The sequence below is a fragment of the Eurypyga helias genome, unplaced genomic scaffold (genome assembly GCF_000690775.1).
Source record: "Eurypyga helias isolate BGI_N326 unplaced genomic scaffold, ASM69077v1 scaffold18832, whole genome shotgun sequence".
Taxonomy (NCBI): Eukaryota; Metazoa; Chordata; class Aves; order Eurypygiformes; family Eurypygidae; genus Eurypyga; species Eurypyga helias.
In genome coordinates this window covers 26117-46737 of record NW_010234260.1, presented here as the reverse complement: position 1 = coordinate 46737, position 20621 = coordinate 26117, and the positions used below count along the sequence as shown (strand labels likewise).

At 41.2% G+C, this 20621-nt stretch overlaps 1 protein-coding gene across 3 annotated transcripts in view; it reads left to right on the top strand.

The window, feature by feature from the left end:
- The first annotated feature begins 1503 nt into the window (after nt 1–1503).
- The window catches only part of ABI2 (abl-interactor 2), a 32874-nt gene continuing 13756 nt past the window's right edge, over nt 1504–20621 (top strand). For 2 of the 3 annotated variants that reach the window (XM_010162022.1, XM_010162023.1), the window contains exons 1-4: nt 1506–1670; nt 9540–9716; nt 12799–12816; nt 20285–20382. In XM_010162022.1, the coding sequence (XP_010160324.1) occupies nt 1608–1670; nt 9540–9716; nt 12799–12816; nt 20285–20382 (356 nt within the window). In that variant the 5' untranslated portion in view covers nt 1506–1607. Of the gene's footprint in view, nt 1671–9539; nt 9717–12798; nt 12817–20284; nt 20383–20621 lie in introns of all 3 variants that reach the window. The other variant, XM_010162021.1, reaches the window with a different exon arrangement.

Here is a 20621-nt window from a genome sequence, read left to right as displayed (position 1 = left end):
GGGAAGGCTTACCTTCCGCAGCGTTCCTCCCCTCCTGCACCATGGCCGCAGCTCGGGCACGGCTGAACAGCAGCTGCTGCTGTCCTCCTTCCTGGAAGCAGACTGGGAAGTGGCACCAGTGCGGCCTGCAAGGAGGAATGCTAACAGGCCAGCCAGGTTACTGTCGTCGTGTTCACAGGAGAGTGGTTGCCAGGAAGAAGTACTGAATCTCTTTCATGTGAACGTTTAACTGAAGTCGTGCGTCTGCGTTTACATGTGTGGGGTTTTGTGTTTGTTGGGTTGGCTTGTTTGTTTGTTTTTTCTTGAAAGCCAGCAAACTTTAAGAGCCTTACTACAAAGTCTCAGGAGGTACCTTGGGCTGTAAGAATTACTGTCATGAAATAGAGATGCGCTTCCCTTCAGTGTTTCCCAAAGTGCATGTACTGAAATGGATGGTAGATTCAGCTTGTGCTGAAAAGTACGGAATGACTTTATATTCTCCCCCTAATAAAAGCACATTTCTTAAATCGTGATACCCAACCCCTGTGAGTAATGAAGGAAAGGAAATGATGAAATACAGCATTATAATGTCAGGTGGAAGCAGGGAACATCTGCCAACTGTTGGTTTAGAAACAGCACTGTCAGCCTGTGAGGTGGCTAAAGATCACCTAAAAGTGAAATTAATTGGATTCCAAAGCCTTGGAAACTAGACAGTTTCTTAGCGCCTTAACTGGGTGTTTTACCAGTGCTTTAATCTGTATTTTTGGTACTGAATTAGATCTTGGTGCTTTTTACTGTTATTCAGGGAGGAACACAGAACCCTGACAACTAGACTCTTAGCTTATTATTTTTAATGTTGTTTGAAATGTGTCTCTGTTTTTAAGCTTCTAATGGATGTCTTCTGGGTAGATAGTCTAAATATTTTTAGGTGCTGTACTACAGAAAAATGGAGCATATTAATTCTTCATAGAACAAAATACTGACAGTGTGAAAAAGCACAAAATGTTTAAGGAGAAAACACGGGGCTGTTCTTTCCAAATGATTCCTCTCATAGTTTATTCAGCTACCGTTCTAAGAGCGTCATTATAGTTCATTCACTTTGAATGACCATTTGTGGCATTAATGAGGTCTGAATCACGGGGAGAGATGGGGAGTACGGTATTTGGCAGATCCTTGCAGGCTGTATGAGATCTAATGGAAGTACAAAGTTTTGATGAGCTGAAGAATAAGTATTTTGGAGTGCTTTTAGAATTCATTGCTAAAATACAGTGTGAAAAGTTGCACTTCTGAGTATTTCAAGAAAAGATGAGCATTTTGAATATATTAGCTTAATTTCTAAAGTATAGAAACTCTTAAAATGCAAAGTTAGTATGTTTTGTGGAGTCAGGAGGAAAATGGTAACTTTGATGTAGAATTAGTTTGGCTTGTGTAAGTCCTTGTCCTTTAAAGACAGGGAAAAGGAGTTCATTCCAAGAACCCTTGTGAGAAGCTTTACTAAATAAACCTCCTATTTCTGCTTTCAGTCAGCAGATAAGCAGCGAGCCCTGGAAGAAACCAAAGCCTACACAACCCAGTCATTAGCAAGCGTAGCCTATCTGATCAACACTTTGGCCAACAATGTTCTCCAAATGTTGGACATCCAGGCATCCCAGCTTCGACGCATGGAATCTTCAATCAACCATATTTCACAAGTGAGACTTTTTTCCTATTTTCTTTCCTCTTAGTTCTTGAAATGACATAGCAAGTAAAGCTCTCACCTGACATTTTTTGAATGAGAAAATTAGTTGCTTTTAAAACAAAAGGATGCATTTCTTCTCATTAATTATGGGAATGGTTCTCATTATGTGATTGTGTGTCTGTGTTATTATGAGCATTTTACATAGGATAAGAGATTAAATGTGTTCTTGGCCAGTATTGGGTCCATTCTGCATAAGTGAAAGCACAGAAAAATCACTAATGGAAAAATCAGAATATTATGTTAAGGGACAGATTCAGTTTTTCAACTTCGATTTGGTGACTTAATGTACTTGGTATTTATTGGCTACAGGCACTTAAAATTAAAAGAAAGAAATATGAAATGGATGCTGGAAAACAATACTTGTCATCCTGTTGCTGTCATACTGGCATCTAATGACAAAAGCATAGATGACAACTATAGTTTGCTCCTGGCTTTTCTTAATAAAATGTGCTTTGCAGTGACATGAACAGAAGGTGAAATTAATGTTTCCAGTTTGTGATGGCTGCAGAATTCCTGCCATTGTTTGCAGTTTTTCAGAGCAGCAATAAACTCAGTGACTATTCTCAGGCACCCATGTCCCATCACCTCAGTGATGAGAGAATTCTGGCTGCCAGAATGGGCTGAGGATGGATGGTAGATTTATTGGAGGTTTACATGCCAGTGATGGATTAAGATAAATTAAGAGCAATGATACAGCGCTTTCCATTTTTCTGTTACTGGAGAGTTGGTTGGCACCCTTCCTGAATATTTTGTGTCTTATGTGACCAGTGCATTTTGGCCGCTAGGGTTTCTTGATCTCTGTGTGATAAATTAAAATAAAGAATGTTGCAGTATTTAGAAAGACATTTGAAATTAGGGGCTGGGTAAGGTAGGAAATAAGCAGGTGGAACTGACCTGCACTTGCTGGTGCTGAAAGGGTTGCTAAGCTAGTAGAACTTGGAACCAGCAAAAGCAGTGAATAATTTTCTGCTGGCTGACTGGGCTCCCTGAGGTGTCAGGTGAATTCCAAAGCAGGTGCCAGAGGAAGGGGTGGGAAGGATTTTCCCTTCTGGTAGTAATGTACGCTCTTAGATTGCCTCAGTTATCTCATGCAACTGCACCCTCAGTAGTAAGCTGAGAAGTTTGATTTCCTCTGCTACATGCTGCTTCTTAATCCATGGACAAGTCAATTCACCTTTTTGCCCACAAAATGTCACAAATTACTCTGTGTTTGTGTGCATGAGTATGTGCTACAGACATGCTGTGTGGGTATGCCCCCACGGGTGTATGTACGTGTGAGTATGTATGTGCTTGACAGGCTAGTGCCAGCTCACAAGTACTGCAGCTATTTGAGACTGATGCAAAAGACCGTATGAATAAAAATATTCAGAGTTCACTGGATTTGGCATTTTATAGATGTGGAAAGTTCATTTTGTCGCACCGTTTCTGTAAAGTAGTTTTTGGGGAAAGGGCCATATCGTTTTAAGTTTTTTCCTTTAGAGAAGCTGAGATTTATGCAGACTGAGACGCCAGGTTAGGTTGTCTTTGGCATTTATACAAAAAGGGTAGTTACTTAAAAGGGAGCACTAAATTACCGGTGCACAACACCTAATGAAGATGTGTCTGCCAAAATTCACAGTCTGCCCTTGAACAACCAGTAGAAGTTAAAAATTCTTGTAAATATTGCTGTAAAATTGAAAGTTGATTTTGGCTTCGTTGGTGGTGGTGTTTGTGTGGGTGGTGGGTTTTTTTGTTTGTTTGTTTTTTGTTTTGGTTTTTTTGTGGGGTTTTTTGGGTGGGGGTGTTCTGCATCATCCATATCCAGGATGCTCCCTAAATCTTCATGGAAGAAATTATAATATCAGAGGAGCAGACAGTGTTTCAGTTTTGGATATTACATATAAGGAACTATTAAGTCGAATTCAGTATGTTCAGAAATGGCTTCAGTCCAGTATACAACTTGATACCAGTGTTGTAGCTGGTTATATTATCTGTCTTAATTTCAGTGGTTATTTTTCTTCTAAATATGAATTTATTTTGTCACAGTTTCAGTGTAATAATTTCAGGAAATTGGATTATATGTCTCCTAGAACAAGCTTAACCTGCAGAAGGCATCCTCGGTGTTTTTTATGCTAGGTATAAAGTTTAGTGGACTGTTTCTAGTACCACTTAACGTGCCTCATGGTATAACACCTCATTGCCAAATTATGCTCAGTCTCACTTGAAATGATGTCAGTAACGCAGAACAGAAAACAGTCTGGGAATTACCATCTGTTCGCAGCGCGTTACTGCATTAATGCTTTGGTCAGTCAGTGTTGGTGTTTAAGTTCAGAAAACACTAACGTGAATTACAATATCTGGATGTGTAATCCTGCTTTTTAATTCTGATTTGGAGTTCCACATATTCTCCAAAGAAGGGAGCAAATTCATTTGGCTCTTAGTAAGAAAACTTTCTCAAAACTGCTTGTTTCGTTCAAGTGTAGCTCAAACTGGAAGAGATGTAATTAAATTTAGAAGATAAAATATTCTAGTTCCCTGTCCATTGATAGAATGCCAATTTATATCAGTTTCTCTGTTTCCTTATAAATGCCAACTTAATCAAAGAGCTGAAAAGGAAGCTGATAATAATTGGTGCTTTTTCAGATGATATATAGGCTCTGAATAAAGAAATCGTTACTACTGAAACTATTTTTATGCAAGTGGTTAATTACCCTTTGTTTAAAATTTAGCATTACTTGGATTTAATCTGAAAGCTGATGAATCTATTCTTATTTTCCTTCTTGAACCCTGTCCAGAACTAGAGGATATTCAGTGTTTCATATTTGGCTAAAAATTTAAATCTTACATACAGATCTGTATAAATATTTATACTTGTTAAAAAATTGTGTTAAAGTTTTAAAGTTAGCAGATACTGTGTTGATAATGTCCAAATTCTTTAAATTAATCTGGCAGATTTTCAAGTTTTTAATATTTGTACGATGACAAACATCTTCCCATGTTTAGTTAAAGAATACTCTTAGCTAGCAAGGTCATCTATAAAACTCTTCTCTGCTGTTAATTACATAAACAAGCAGCTATCAGAGAGGAGTGATAGTGATGAGTTCTCTCCAACAGCACTGCATGGTGGAGAAATCGGCTTCGCTCTCTTCTTACAGAACCTGCCCCCCGTGATACTGGCCGTAAGGACAGGTACTAAATAGACGTCGGACTTGAACTTGGCTGCAGTCAGCATGTGTTGCTCAGCTGAGCTGCAGCAGCGTGTGTGAGCTGGCTGGTCTCTGCAGGGAAGTTCATTTGGGCCGCCCTTTGCTAAGGCAGCAAAAGCTTGTGACCATTTTCGGTTTTCTTACTCTTGGAAGTTACAACAATAGCCAAACTCTTTCAAAAATGGTAATGCAAGTCAAATTTTCCACAGTATGTATTACCCGTTCATGGAGCAAGTAGCTTTTCAGCATTTTTGATCATTATGACCTCTGTGTATAAATGACATACAACTTGAGGCAATTAATGTCACGTTTCTAACATGTCAAAATTAGACAGTTACTCATTTTAAAGTAATAATCCAGTTTTCATGGTAGTTTGCAAGTAGTTTGTTTAAATTCTGACAGATTAGATTGAAAAAAAATAAAAGCCCAGCAACACCATATTTGAGCAACATTTTCTTCTAAAATATTTTTAGGAAGAATTTTAACAGCCTGTGATAATGGTCTGACAATAAATTGATGAACTTAAATGAAGGCTTCTGGAGAAGTTTATTTCTGAAATTTCACTATGGTTCAGACTTCCAGGGTGGTTTTGTGGGTTAACCCCAGCTGGCAACTAAGCACCACACAGCTGCTTGCTCTGTCTCTGGCCCAGTGGGATGGGAGAAGACTCATGGGTGGAGATAAAAACAGTTTAGTAATTGAAGTAATAATCCTACCAATAATAGTGATGGTAATGAAAAGGAAAATTACAGAGAGAGAAATAAAATCCAGCAAAAAGAAGTGATGCAAATGAAAACAATTGTTCACAATCACCTGACCGGTGCCCAGCCAGCCCCTGAGCAGTGGCCCCTGTGCCATCCTCCCCCCAGCTTTATCTGCTGCACATGATGTCATGTGGTCTGGGACATCCCTTTGGTCAGTTGGGGTCAGCTGTCCCAGCTGTGTCCCCTCCCAGCTTGCTGTGACCCCCCTCCAGCCTGTGTGCACGTGGGGTGGGGTGAGCAGGAGAAATGGCTTTGACTCTGTGTGAGCACTGCTCAGCAAGAGCAAACACATCCCTGTGTTATCAACACTGTTCCCAGCACAAATCCAAACACAGCCCTATAACAGCTGCTGTGAGAAAATGAACTTGCTCCCAGCCAAAACCAGCACAGGTGGCTCTGCGAAATTTCACTTACAGGTGAGATAATATTTCTCAAAACTCCGAGTTCAGTGACTTTTAAGTGAAGTTGTTAAATAGTGTTAACTTTGGAGTCCCAGAAATGATTTATTATTTTGTTCTATTTTAATCTTTACAAATCTTGTGGCTGTTTTCATTGAATTTATTACGGAAACACTATGTTTCATAATTGCCAGAAAATTCCTAATAGGACAAAAAATGCAGTGTTACAAATGTGAAGTTATAGAAGGGCACAGTGTATCCCATCTCTTTTCCTGACAGACTTTCCAAGCCAGGTGTTTCATTAGTCCAGGTCTAACCCAAAAACTTCTTAACAGAAGTTTCTAAGCTGATGAATAAACTGTGCTAGCATTCTCCTGTCTCACTTCAGGGATTTGTGCTAGTACTGGAGGCAGTAATCACCTGTGTTGAGGATAAATGTTTTCATTTTCTTTAGTAGCAGGTTAATTTTTTTTTCCTACTAATCAAATGCCTCCCTGTTCTATTTTGCTGTTTTATACGTGTCTTAAGATCTTATGACTCCCGTAGTCTACTAAGCAAGAAAATGAAATTGTTGAAAAACCTGCCAGCAAAATGCTTTGCAATACAATTTTAGGAGTGTGTACCAGAATTAAGTGCCATTTTCATACTCTTAGTCGTTCCATAGCTGTTTGAGGTAAAAGAGATGTTCTCAATCATCATGCAAGAGAATTCCCATTAGATGAGCTTCAGGTTTTAATTAGGTTTTATGCCTCTCGATGTTTGTTACTGTAGTCATGCCTCACTGATCACCATAGTCCTTAAGGAAGCTGGTTGTACTCACAACTCCTGTGAATAATTAAAACCCCACGGTTTTCATTCATGGAAACGGGTTTACATGGTGCCAAGATACCATTGCTACAGTAATGTGCATTAAACGTGCTCACATTGCACTTAGAGGTAATGGCATAGGAAAATACTCAAAGAACATCTGTAGAGTTGCAGAGGTCGGGCACTTGAAATGCAGAGAAAGGAAGAAATCATCTTGTCAACACTGCACTACTTTCCTTCTGATTTGTAGATCCAAAGGAAGGCTCAGAGCATAGTGTCCAGTGCATAAACTAGTTTTGAATGACCAGGCTCAGACCCATAAGATTTTGATGTTTCAAACCCCGTCTAGCACGGGAAGTGCAGCTGCTGGTTTGAACCTTCTGGCAGATGGTATCAGGGGCCTGTGAGACAAAGGACGTGCAGGAGTCCATGTAATGGTTCTGCGGTTCTCTAGTGGCATGTCTAGGTCACAGATGAAGCCTGAGATAACCGCAGAGGTGGGATTCTTCAGTGGTATTGAACATGACCCTGCCCTCCCGCTTGTTGCGATCCCGTACTGCTAGCTTGCCCAGAAGGTACGAGCTTCCTAACGCCTCAGCAGGTGGGGTGAGGGTTCTGTAGTCGTTCTCTCTGGTATGACTGCTACTTGACCCAGAATTTCTCCTTACGCTGTGCTGCAAAAGCAAAGGTTTGGCATAGGGAAGAGAGAAAATCCTGTGATAGAAGATAGAATACTGAATCTCACCCTGATGCAGAATGGTGCCGTTTTGGTACTCTGGCCTGGAACAGGTTGATGTGCTTCTACAGTCAATGATACCCTACGAGCTGTGAAGATCTGACCTGCGCTGTTGTGGTGGGGGACGATACATGGACCTGGTCATCACTGGGACCTTCAGGAAGGGCTTTAGCAAACTGGTTGGAGAGTGGTTTAGTTGATAAGTCGTCATGGAAATACATGTGTTTCTGTTAAGCTTGTGTGAGCCGTGAGTTTCTGCAGAGTTGATGTATTGGCCAAACTGGGGTGGGGTTTTTGTGAGGGCGATCGAGGATGTGTCCCAGATAATTTAACTATCCCTATTAAGTTTCAGACCATTGCTCAACGAGCTCAGGCTTTCCAAAGAGACGGTTGCCAACATATTTTGACCTTGAATAATCTGTTTTTCTGTAGTTTTGTTCTAAGAAATCGATGTGCAGCTTTAGTAGAGACTTTACAGTTCTAGGCAGGCGGTACTAGAGGTGGAAGAAATGAATGTGACAGAGCTGTATTCAGTGCTTAATTTTAGCAAAGTCGCAATATCTTGAAAGTATGTTGCTGGGAAATACTAGGTAATCTTGGTAGATAGTAATTTAAGCTTCCATATGATGTCCTGGGTATCTGTGGAAATCCTTTCTGGAAAGAATATGAAGAAACAACTTTTTGCAAGGGTGGTTGGTTTTTCTATTATTATTATGGTGGTTTTAAAGGTCGTGATGATTGCACAAGGTAACACAGGGTCCATTTTGCTTGTTTTGCTATCAGTAGCACAAACAAAAGGAAAACCCAGTGTAATCAACCCCACTGCCCCAATCCCTGCCCACAGAAAAAGAAAATTAAAACGTGTTAGGAAAGTGAGTTTTCATACGTACCTGTTCGTTAGCCACTACAGAGCCTGTCTCCTGACTGTGAAGTGTATTTCTGGTGCCATTCAGGACCACTAAAGTGGAAACAAGAAATCCTGTGAATGTTTAGAAATCCTAACGGTGGTGATTCTGTCAGTTTTCTTAAATTTTTTTTTTTCTTTAGTTAAAATGTTTGTTCACAACTCTGGCAAATTTCCTGTAAGGAAAGCTGTTTTGTGAGCAAGGGATTATTTTGTTTTTAAACGATGCAAGCGACTCTGCACCATGTTTTATGAGATTTGTTTTCCTGTAAGGGATAGACAGTTACTGTTTGGTAATTTTTTCATAGTCTTGTACTTAAACTGTGTTTGGAAAATGTTGTTAGGCAATGCGTTTCCAGCAGGGCTTTGTCTTACACTGTAGGGATTTTCAGCGTTGTCCTTAGGTACTCTAAGTGAAGGCACTGGGCTTAATCACTGGCTTCACTGTGGATAAATTAGTACTGCGCACCTTCTGAAATCCCACCATTGCTTTGTGATGAGAGGTTTGTAATGACTCAAATACCTTGTCAATTTGTCTGAGTGAAATTTTATTCTGTCCTGTGACTACCAGTCCTAGTTTGGCGAGCTGTTTTACAGTGTACGGTTTGTTTTCAGGTCATAAAAAGTTAAGGTTTGGGACGGTATCCTTACACTTACTCTAGTTGGAGACTATTTCTAAGATGAGCTTAGAGAGCAACTGTGAAATTAAAAAGGGTAATTGAAGGGAATGTATAAAAAAGCGCCAGTAAATTAATGGGAACTACCGAGGATGGAAAGGAGAAGGAATTTTGCTGAACTGTAAAGAATGAGAGTAACAGAAAACCCAAAGAACCCCTAGCTGCTAGTGTGGGTTTAGAGGTGGGAAGTTCAACAGTAAATTGAAGAATGATGATGTCATCAGGTCTGTGTAGTGATGTTTAGCACAGTATGCAGAGATCTTCGAAACGTTGGAACTGATTCAATTTTTTTATACTGACTCTGTCTTCAAATGCATACCACTGTTAGTAAATACACTGCGTCTTTTGTAGACGGTGGACATTCACAAAGAGAAAGTTGCTAGAAGAGAAATTGGTATCTTGACTACAAACAAAAACACCTCAAGAACTCACAAAATCATTGCACCAGCTAACTTGGAGCGACCAGTTCGCTACATCAGGAAACCTATTGATTATACAATTCTAGATGATATTGGACATGGAGTGAAGGTAGGTGATATTGTTAAAACAGCCAAACTGCAAATACATTGTCTTTGTATATTTTCAAAATAACCTGATGCTTTTCATAGTAATATACCAGTTTCTTCTTCCCTGGCCAGTGTGTCTATAAACACAAGAGGAGTCCTGTCCAATTTGCAGTTGCCCCTTCCCATTCCCTTGTCCTGGTGTTTCTAAATCTTGCAAACTCACTGACTCTTATTTCTGAGGATGTTTGGGACTCACCTTTAAAATGCTTCTGAATACCTACTTGTGTGATGCTGCTGTTACTGTTTGAATCAGTTGCCAGGGCTATACGAGGGCACTGAAAGCGTGATGACCGTCACTTTTCTGCCTGAACTGGCACCACAAAGAACTGTCCAGCTGGAATTGCTGCTGGTTTACTTTGAAGCTCAACTGAAGAAAGGGTTTGCATAAGAAGTAATAGGTGCTCCCTTTTCTTCGTTGTGTCAGTTGGTTATACCCATATCCTGTGGTGCACTTTGTTAACGTGAGCTCTCAACAACTTTTGTGCCATGTGGGTTTCAGAATGGGAATGTTGGTGCCAACTTGGATGACAGCTGGTTCTCTCTTTTAAGATGAGGAAAAAAGGAGGAATTTCAGGGCAAAGATCAGACTGAGACACAACTGTTGCTGTATGCATGCGTTAGATCAGTGTACACAACAGCAGTAGTATCATGTGTGAGATCAGCTACGCATTTTACAAAGCACATCCTGAATGTAAATACAGTTTTAGCAGGTGTGAGCTCATTGTTAACTTGTGCTGCCAGGAAAACAAATGCGGAAATGAGACCACTGACAGTGTTAAAGTTCCAGGAGGAGAAAGGTAAATAACTCAAAGCAGTGTCGTTTTTACGTGACAAACTAACACATCTGTAAACCTGCTAAGTAGCAGTGAGGTAAGATGCTTCTTCCAGTCAGAGTACCCCAGCATTTCTTTTGCTTGACACCAAACTGCTTTAGGTTGTCTATGTTGTTCATTTTGGACAGCCATTTAAATGGCAAACAGGTTGTTCAACCAAACTCTTAAAATTCAAAATCTGAACAGTCCAATTTAAGTATCTTTCCCAAGCAGTTTATTCAAAGTCTTTTCAACATCCTGTTCGTTAACAAAGTATTTTTTCCCCATTTCTTACCAAAAAAGTCAACCTACCTTTGTAAGTCTAAACAGATTTAAAAAAAGACAAATGACTCTTTGAGCTTGATTTGGAAAACCAAACTAAAGAAAAAAGCTCTCAGCATTAATAATTACAGTTTTGACCAGGAAGTTATTTTCAGTCTTGTTTTAAAATTTGCCACCAATTCTTAGAAATTCTGAATTTACACAGGTCAGCAGAACTCCTTTTGGATATGGATGGAGCATATTAACCTGTAGGATTACTGTTGCTAATGTTTTAATGATCACTTTTGTTTTAAGGAGGTATTTTAGTACTCATTAAAGAATGGCTTTTAATTGCTCTGCAGCACAGTCTTAGTTAGCGCTGGCTCTAAACCATTACAGTTGGTATCCCACTTACCGCAGCGTAGCAGAATCTTACTCACTGTGATGCAATGAATTACGTTCTTCTGAAAGAGCATAGTTCATCAAATGGATGATGACTCAAATGTGTATGTGCATCCATTTTTTATGCCTCTGATGTGCTTGAGACATCTTACAGATGATGTTTACCATGTACTGTATTTATCTAGAAAATGAAAAAGTATTGTGTGCTTGCGGAACCTTGAAATCATGCTGTCTGTAGATGTGTTCCTGTTGGGTTCGTCCCGTCTGCAGCACAGAAGAAAGAACCATACTTCTGCTGATGGGCAGAAGAAAGTGTCCAGTTGTGCTTATATACCTGTTGGTTTTGTTCTGCCTGAGTAACTACAGATTAGTTTACTAGATCCCAGACTGAGAGGGAAAGAAGAAAAGAGAGAAAAAGGGTAGGAGCTTTAAATTTGCCTATTTATAGCTCCTTATTGCTTGAGTTATGGCATTTTTCCCTTCACATGACTATTCAGAAGCTGTTGCATTGAAGTTCCAGTCAGCGTCAGGACGCCTCAGTCTGTGTTCTTTGTCGTCTTTCTCCTTTTTCTGCTGTAGGCTGCCCCTTCAGTACTTGCACCCCGAGTTAGGCGTTGTCAGGACAGTCAGGGCTGAAGCAGCAGGCATTCGTTGCAGCCCCTGAGAAGGATGGCAGACTGGATAGAGAATAAAGGGAGCAGCCTTGGCTAAGAAACCCAGTATGCCATGTTGGGAGAAGCAGCATGAGCACTTGGGCACCTATTCCTTCCCTTCAGAAATTCCAAGCATCAGTGGATGCCACCTTCAGGAAAAGGTGGTCTACAATATGGTTTCTTAACACGCAAGGGAGAATTTCAGTGCCACGTATCATTGCAGCAGTCCCTCCTCATCTTCCCATACCCTGAAGCTATAATGCTGCAAAAATCTAAAGAACCTTTTGTCTGGAAAAGACTTGCTTTTACTTTTTTCAAATGTTTCCTGAGCTACAAAGCCTTCAATCTGTTCTTCCCTCCTAAGAGTCAAGAGGACGGGGGGAACCTTGTGTGATCTGTCCGAAGCAGAGTGTATTAAGGCACTGTAATTATCAGGCAGTGCTGCTGAGAAGGTCCCTGCTCGTGGACCCTCTAGTGTAACTGGCTGCTCTGGCCAGCACGGGACATCTCCTTTTCCAGTGTATGAACCAGAGGCTGTTCTGGGTAATAGAACTGTGGAACTTGAACCTCAAAGACATGAGGTTTTCTAGTAAATCAGGTTATGGTTCTGCTTAAATACATTGGGGTCTCTTTATGAGCGAAATGGATGAAACAGAGTAGTCACTCTGGGTGCTCCACTGTTGAGAATCTTCATATTTAATGTTTGATGTTAGAAAACGTGTAAGATGTAATGATACATTTGGATTAGCTGAACTGAAAACATCCCATGGTATTCAAATGGAAAGACTAGTATTTTTGAAAAAATTACTATGTGGAAAGAAAATACATGGTCTTGTGCCAGTAGGATGGAGGACACTGTCAAAAAGCTAGCACTTGGGCTTTAAAATAAGATTTTGCTGTTGGTCTTAATATATAGTTCAGCAAATCCTGCCACGTGGTGCAGTATCCGTAGAGGGCCGTGCTGCTTACAAGACGCAGCAATTTGCTCTAGAGCCTTGTTCAAGAGGGAATCCTACGGTGTCAGGGCAAGAGTTAACTAACAGCATTGTCTAGGGAAGGACACGTATCAGCTTAATATTCCAGGGGTTTCTCTTGTAAACATGCTGATGCACGTAACGGTTCAGATGAGCTCAGGGTATTGATAAGGCTGTTCTGTGACAGCTCAAATAAATGAATCTCTGAGATTAAGAACTTGGGTGAACAGTGTGCAGGCGCTTGGGCATCGGTTTTAAGGTGTTAATCTGAAGGCTTTGTGATCAATGTATATTAAAAGTTTCAGCTTGAAACTCTCTTGTTCATGACACATTCTGCTTTAACCACTCTTTCTATGATCTACTGATACATTATTTTGTTAATGCTGAATGCTTAACTTTTTCTTTCTTTTTCCTTTCTCTTCATATCCTGAAGTTCCAACTAACCTTTCAATGCTTTTTTTTCCTTACCTCTTTTATTTGCTCCATTTATGCATTAAGTGGTTGCTTAGATTTAAGGTAAGAAACCCCAGGGCTGGATTTCCATTTTTATTCTTCTGAGACTATTACACACGGGGAGATGATTACCATGAACATTACTGATCATTCAGAGCAACATCCACTCTCCCTCCTGTGCATCGCACCGTCGGTTGGAGGATTTCACTGCAGACAAACGCAGTGCTATAAACTGATGTATTTGTGTAAGGAAGCTAACACAGTTCATTTCAAAGTCTTTGTGGCAAAATACTGAGTGACTTCAGCATGTCTGCCAGATCGTTTACAAGGGAGGAATGCTGCGCCAACCTTGTGTGGAAAAAAACACGTAGTGAATTGACAGCAGCTGAATGTGAGCCTCCCCCTGTGTAATAGTCTTTTTATCCTATATACGGTGTAAATTATGATTTGATTGGGATTGACGTTTCCGTGTGAGATTGCTCAGATCATGGGCTCCAAAGGTGTGTAACAAATCCAAATCTGTGTTATTTTTTAAAGTTGCAGTATCCTTAGCTTTTTCAGAAACTGCCAGCACTCTTTAAATACTGAGAGGCACTTGTGAAAGTCTTCACAGATTTGCTAGTTGTGTAAAACATGTAACAACACTTAAACAACAAGCTAAGCGATCTGTTTGGTTGAATAATAAACAAACAGTGCATCAGAGAACTCAGCCTGAAGTACGCCAGATTCTCCAGAGTCTTAGGGGTCTAAATGTTAGTAGCCTTTGTGGCTGCAGAAGCAGCAGTAAAAAACACGAGATCGATTAGACAGGCGGTAAGAGAAGTTACAGGATAGCACGTTGGCGTTCATAGCACAGTAATTAATAGATAGGCTATAGCCCTTACTGCCTGTTGTGATCTCCTCCTCCTCCTCCTGAAGCCCAGCTGGGTTTGGGGGCTGGGAGAAGAGGGAATGAAAGGTGTTTAGTAGCAGCTGCCCCAGTGCTGAAGAGGGAACTGCATTTTAGAACTTCTCTACCAGCATACAGCATGCGTGTATTCATTAAACGAAGTTCCAAATTGATGTGAAATGTTTTTCATTACAAAGTATTTTCCATGACTGGAAAAAGCTAAAAGAAAAATCCTGAATTGCCTGTAAACCCAGGTATTACTGTAGGTGTCCCAATGATGTCCCCTTGGAATTGGCCAGATGGAACTTTTAGTGAGGTATTTAACTGTATGTAGCACATCTGATCCCAATGAAAAATGCTGAATAAATGAGAGATTTCTTGCATGTCACTTGAAATTTGTTTACGTGAGTGTGTGAGGTACGGTATTCCCAGTCACATAGTGCTTAAATGCTTTTTATTTGAGAGTTGCAGAAATACACCTCCTCCCTGGCTCTGGCTGTGCCCACCACATGGATACTTCGGATGCTGCGTATGCCTTAGTGTGGGCGCAGTTCGTGTTGGGTGGTGGTTTTCGCAGTGGCCTCGCTGCATGCACTGAGCGCACACTCAGTTCTCTTTGCTCTCTGCGGTTGCAGTTACAAACAAGTAACAAACATCCTCAAAAACCCATGTAAATTGTATAGTTACAGATCATGTGCGAACTGCCTTACGTGTGCATCATCTGCAGAGGTGAAAAGAGTCGGCTTTTCAGAGAAAATGATTTTTTTTCTGTTTCTAAGTTTGGAATAATAATTTTTGTCACAACGCCAGTTAAAGTATTTCTTTATTTTTACTAGAGTTGAACATGATCAGAAATTTGATTTGGGAAATCACAGTATGTCAGTCAACTTCTCATTGCCAAACACGAGGGTTTGGTTTTTTAAAAGAAAAAAGGCAAGAAGCAGCGCAGCCCCTCTCAGTGGGCATGCTGTTCAGTCTCACTAGTCACTGCATCAGCCTGAAAGACTAACTTGAAAAGACGACAACTAACCCTATTTCCGTGTGAATAACAATTTTACTTCTCTCGTGAGAGATTGGATAGGAAGCGTTTAGCCTGCATTCATTTTCCATGGCTGCACGGAAACCCCAATCTTGGCCGACTGTTACAATGTTCAAGTGACTGACTGTAGCGGGGTTAACTGGGCTTGTGTCTGGGTAGCTTAAGGTTCCGTTTGAAACAGATTTCGAAGACACTTCCAGCTACAAGTCAGAGGAGTATCTGTAGCGTCTCCTGTCAGCAAATCAATTGAAAATGCCGTGGTTTAAGCCTTTTGACTTGGTTCTTCAATTACTTTACATAGGTGGATGTGGTAAAAACAAGTTAAACGCACTTGCCGAGCTGCTTCTTGTGGGCGTTTGCCAAGATAGGGTTGAAATTCAGACATTTGAGTTCCATATCAAGTAGTTAATCAACTGACACATACATGGTGTAATTAGACATGCAGAGTAAGTATTCGAGTGGCTGATAGAGCCTGAAAAGGAATTTACTTTGAGGTGGCAGATGATGGGCAAAAATCTGCTCACCCTCTCTAGCATTAACAAGATGAGCCAAGGCGTGGAGGGGTGGTTTTCACTCAGCCGTAGGGTGTTGTTGCTGGAGTCACCTAGAAAATTGCTCAGGAAGGCTGGGTAGCTGCTTGAAGTTTCTGAACGTGTTCCATGGAACATCACTGATGGAACACTTTTTTTCTTACTAGATTTAAGGCAGAGATGATTCTTTTGACATCCTGAAGTTTTAAAAGTCCGATGTGACCATCACGCACCACTTAAAAGTTTCTGGGCGGAGTCCAACTTTGGCTTTAGAAAGTAGCTCCTCTAGATTGTGTGGAATATCTGGTGTTCAGGATTTTTTTGGGGAAAAAAATCCAAACCCCAAAACCCACTTTGCTTTAGTAGTTGGAGTGAGAATGGGATGTTCTTCAGCAGAGTAAAAGTACGGGTTGGCATCTTTGTTGCAGGTAAGTGCCTTGCAGCCAAGTAAATACACAGTGCACTGGTGCAAGTAGTTTTTGCACGTCTGATTACCAGCTCTTGGTTCTGACCAACCGTGCACTTCTGTACTTCTTGTTTGGTGTGTTTTGCTCATGAAAACATTCCCAGTAACTGAAGTGACTGAACTGCAGGATGTCTCAGTTTTAACCAGTTCATTTCACAGCAGATCTGTTGCATGATGGAGGGCTAAAGAAGCTCAGTCTGTTAAATTTTTATAAAAATGTAACAGGGAAGGAAACTTTGTCATATTTATGGCCCTAATAAGGTGATTCAATCACTGAGACCTATGAAAAATTAGTTGCCAAAAATAGAAATGTGACAAGTCTTAATTATTTAAAAAATTGAGCTTAAAAGAAGGATCGTTTTATAAGGACTCTAGTCAGTCCTGTGTCTTGTCTTGGTGTCGTCAGAGGTTACCTTTCTAAAACTGAGACTGCAGTTCAGCATAGAAAATACTGGATGAAAGGCTAGTGTACCCTTTTTTAAACAGAATGGTCCATAGGGCCCCGTTTCTTCACCGTTCGTTTTACGGCTGTTACTGTGGAGCTGGATCTCAGTGCATCCACCTACCAAGGATCTGCTTATTTTGTTTATGCAGTTTCTTCCTCAGCAAAACTTCGAATTCCAGCTCAAGTGCTGACGGAGTTACAGTTTTGGTAGATGTTTTCTTCTGTGGTGCAGGTGTTTGCTATTCATGTGTAAAAAGCTTCTGCAAGGCGTCCAGTTAAAAAAAAAAAAAAAAAGGGCAGCACCTTATCCAAGGTCTCCCTAGAATTATGTGGTGTTCCCCTGTGTAATTTCAGTTGTGGTATTTTCTGCTTTGCTTCCAGGGGAAGAGGCAGAAAAAGAATTGGAAAACTCCTTGCACGCATTGCGCGCAGACCCTGTGCCTTGCTTCTCTGTTCACAGGGTTCTCTTCCTTCTTTCAGAACAGTCAGCTGGGGGGGGTTGAGTTTTTCTCCTCTGAGCTTTGTGGCCAAATCATTACTGCCCCTGAGGTTTTTCTTTATTTAGCACAGTGGTTAGCTGTGCTGGCAGCTGGGAGCAAAGGCAGATACTCCTCCGTGTTGCTGGGTGCAGGCTCTGTTCTACCACACAGTTTCCTACCAGAATTTACAAGCTTTTACCTACAAACCAACTGCAGCTCTGTGGGGTCCTGCAGTCAAACCAGCCCCCCGGCAGACAGATGCGTTCCTCTGCTTCACCCTCCAGTTAAACCCGTTGCAGCCAGGTAGTTCCAGCTCGGCAGAGCTGGGGGAGCTGTCACCAGAATCAGGGCAGCTTCTGGCAAATTCCAGTGTACTCCACAAGAAACATTTGTGAAACTTGGCAGCAGTTGCAGGCGTGACCTTGAGTTCTAGTGGTTGCTTCGGATTTTGAAGGTTTGCAGGAGGGATGTGTGTGGATGAGGATTTGCGTATGGAAACTGTCCTTGCAACCACGTGTGCAAAACAGCAAAGGCAGTGAAGGTCTGCGAGAGGGGGGCATTAATCGCTTGCTCTTTTTTTTCCTCCTCATAGAAGTCGTCATAGAAGGGGACAGTTGGAAATGTTACAGGGTTTGTTTCTTAGCTGAAGCTGCAAATATTACAGGTTTAAATTTTCTTCTGTTTTCTTTCCTCAAAGGCAGTCTGTAACCTTTTTAGTGTCTGGCATGAGATTATTTCCACAGATCTGGCCACTTTGATCACAGCTGTTGGAATAATACTCTTCATTTATCTTCTGTGATTATCTGGCTGTAAATGGAAGGGAAAGTTACTCATAGGGTTGTTTCACTTACAGTACATAACCTTAAAGCCACCAGTCCCCTCAGATTTGAAGAAAGCCCTGTAAACTTTGATTACTTGCTCTTTCACCATTTCGATTTCAGTGCTGAAAAGTCATTTCTAGGAGCCTGAAACTAAGCTCACTGTCCGTGCTCTTCCCCAGCTTTCAGTTCAGTCCTCCTTCAGAACGGCTTCTTTGTGCCTGAAGGTTCTTGGCTTACCAAGGCTCACTTTTCCTTTGGGCACGTTCTCTAAAGCTCCCTTCCCATCCCGTGTGGAGGACAGGTTTGCCCGCAGTGCTGGTCAAAGTGCCTGGAAGGCGCTGGAGTTCCTGTCGTTAGGCCAGTGTTGCTTCGACTTCTTACGGTGGGACATCACCGCATCCTCCGCCTCGACTGCCCTTTCTTTTCAGGTCGCTGTAGCCCAGTGAAGCCTCAAACTTCAATTATCTTCCTGCAGTGATCACATACCAATAACAAGATTCTTTCAGGTTAAATATGTGGAGTTTTATGTTAACTGTACAGTGATAGCTAGAGGTTTGAAATACAGCAGGCGACAATGCAGCCAGTGTTCAATTAAGATGGGGGGGTTTGTTGTGGTTTTCTGGACAACTCAAATAGGTAGGTGGGTAAAACAGGCATCTTTAATGAAAGAGGAGATACAAGGGGTGCTGCAACTTTAAAAAAAAAATCAGATTTTGTGCTATTTCTTACAATTTTCCGTGTATAGAATAAAATATACTTCATTTTACACTTTCCCTCTTCCCTTCAAGTAGCTGTAGTTCAGTGCGTACCTCGTCCCTCACTTGAATTAACTTTAGATTTCTTGTTGTTTAGAGTTGGCTTAAAGGACTTTATAATGCTGTGCAAAATAATTTTTTCTTAAATTGGCATTACAAAGCACTCTTGCACAACTAAACCCAAACGACTGTTTTTGAATCTGACAAAAAAATCTTCCAGCGCTTGGTTTTCTTTTCCTCCCAGCAAATGGAAAATGTGATAGTACTGGGATTGTTCAGAGCCAGGGAATCCAGTTTCTGTGGGTTAGAATACTGAATATTATATTCTGTACACTGTTCTCAGTGTTTATAAATTCACAAATGTAAACACCGCCAAGGTTTTAAGCAAGTGGTTACAGTAAAATTTTAAAGGAGTAATTTGCCTGTAACGATGTTTGCAAATACTCCCAACGTGGTGACGGCTGTGCCTTTTCATAGGGGAGGTGGGGGCAGTAGGCACGACTCAGGCTTTGGAAATGAAGACTGTGAAACAGAGCATGACAGGGACAGCAGAAAAAGGGATGCAGGCATCCTTATTTCGGGTGTCGCGTAGCTCTGTGCCCAAGCAGCAGTTTGAGCATTCATAAACCCAGGCTGTCCAGCAGAGGCCTGTAAGGAGGCCGTGCATCGATTCCTGTAAGGGGCAGGCATTGAGAGAATCGTGCCTGGCTGGCAGTCTGCAGGTGAACGTTGGTACCCACTGGGTAGGACTCCCAGGCGGGCCAACCACTCAGGAATGCAGGTGACTTTTATAGAACTCAGAGTAAATCCTTGTGTAAAAGTTACTTCATTCATATTTTAACCTGAAAGAGAGGGAGGGAACAGCCACAATCCTATCACATCATTGCTAATTTTTTTTCTCCCTGACCATTTATCTATCAGTTCTTAGAGATTAAATCTGTGCAGGCTTGATGGGGGAAAAAGTACATGTTGTATTTTTCTCCACAAAGCTTTCTCTCTCTGTTTACATATACGTAAGATTTATAATTATTATTATCTTAACATTTTTTGTATTGTACTGTGAAAACATTAAAACATTAATAGATCACATTTGGAGATGACTTCAACTTCTCTGTATTTGTATGAATCACATTAAATTCTGGCCTATTAGATAAACCTTAGTATTTTTAAAGAATACTGAAAAATATTTTTGCAAATTTACCATTCAGTGGTGCAACCTGAAATAATGCCTTTGTCTCAAAAGATGACTGGGAGGTTTAACCAAGTTAGATACAGTGTCTGTGTCGGCAGTGTTTTAATGTTTATGTGGGAGCCTAAAGGCAAATTCACTTTTTGTATATACATTTAAACCCCCTGTGTAATAGAGTCCTTTGAGCGCAACTCTCGACTTCTAGCGGAGTGGGAATTGCATATAAAATGCATGGCCTCTCAATTTTTCTGTTTGTTCAAACCTTCCCCTACTCAGAGTTAATTGCTGAAGGCAGCTCAGCGTCTCTGCCCCTGGAGGCTGAGCTTAGTGAAGGCTGTTTCTCTCCCCGTTCTCTCGTGCAGGTCAGCACGCAGAATATGAAGATGGGTGGGCTGCCTCGTACCACACCACCCACCCAGAAGCCACCAAGTCCACCAATGTCAGGAAAAGGAACTATTGGGTAAGTGCAGTTACCGAATGTGCAAGCTGCTTTCCTGAACAGAAGGGAAAGGGGGAAGATTCCTGCGTTTTCTCTTGTGTGGGGGGTTTTGTTTTAACCATTCACAAAGCTCAGGAGGTGTTACATCTGCATCCTCTTACACTGATCACATACCTCAGCTAGCATGTTTCTGCCAGGAGACAGCGGGTATCGCCAGCCTTTCCCAACAGCAACCTTTTTATCGTTGCAGAACACTTACA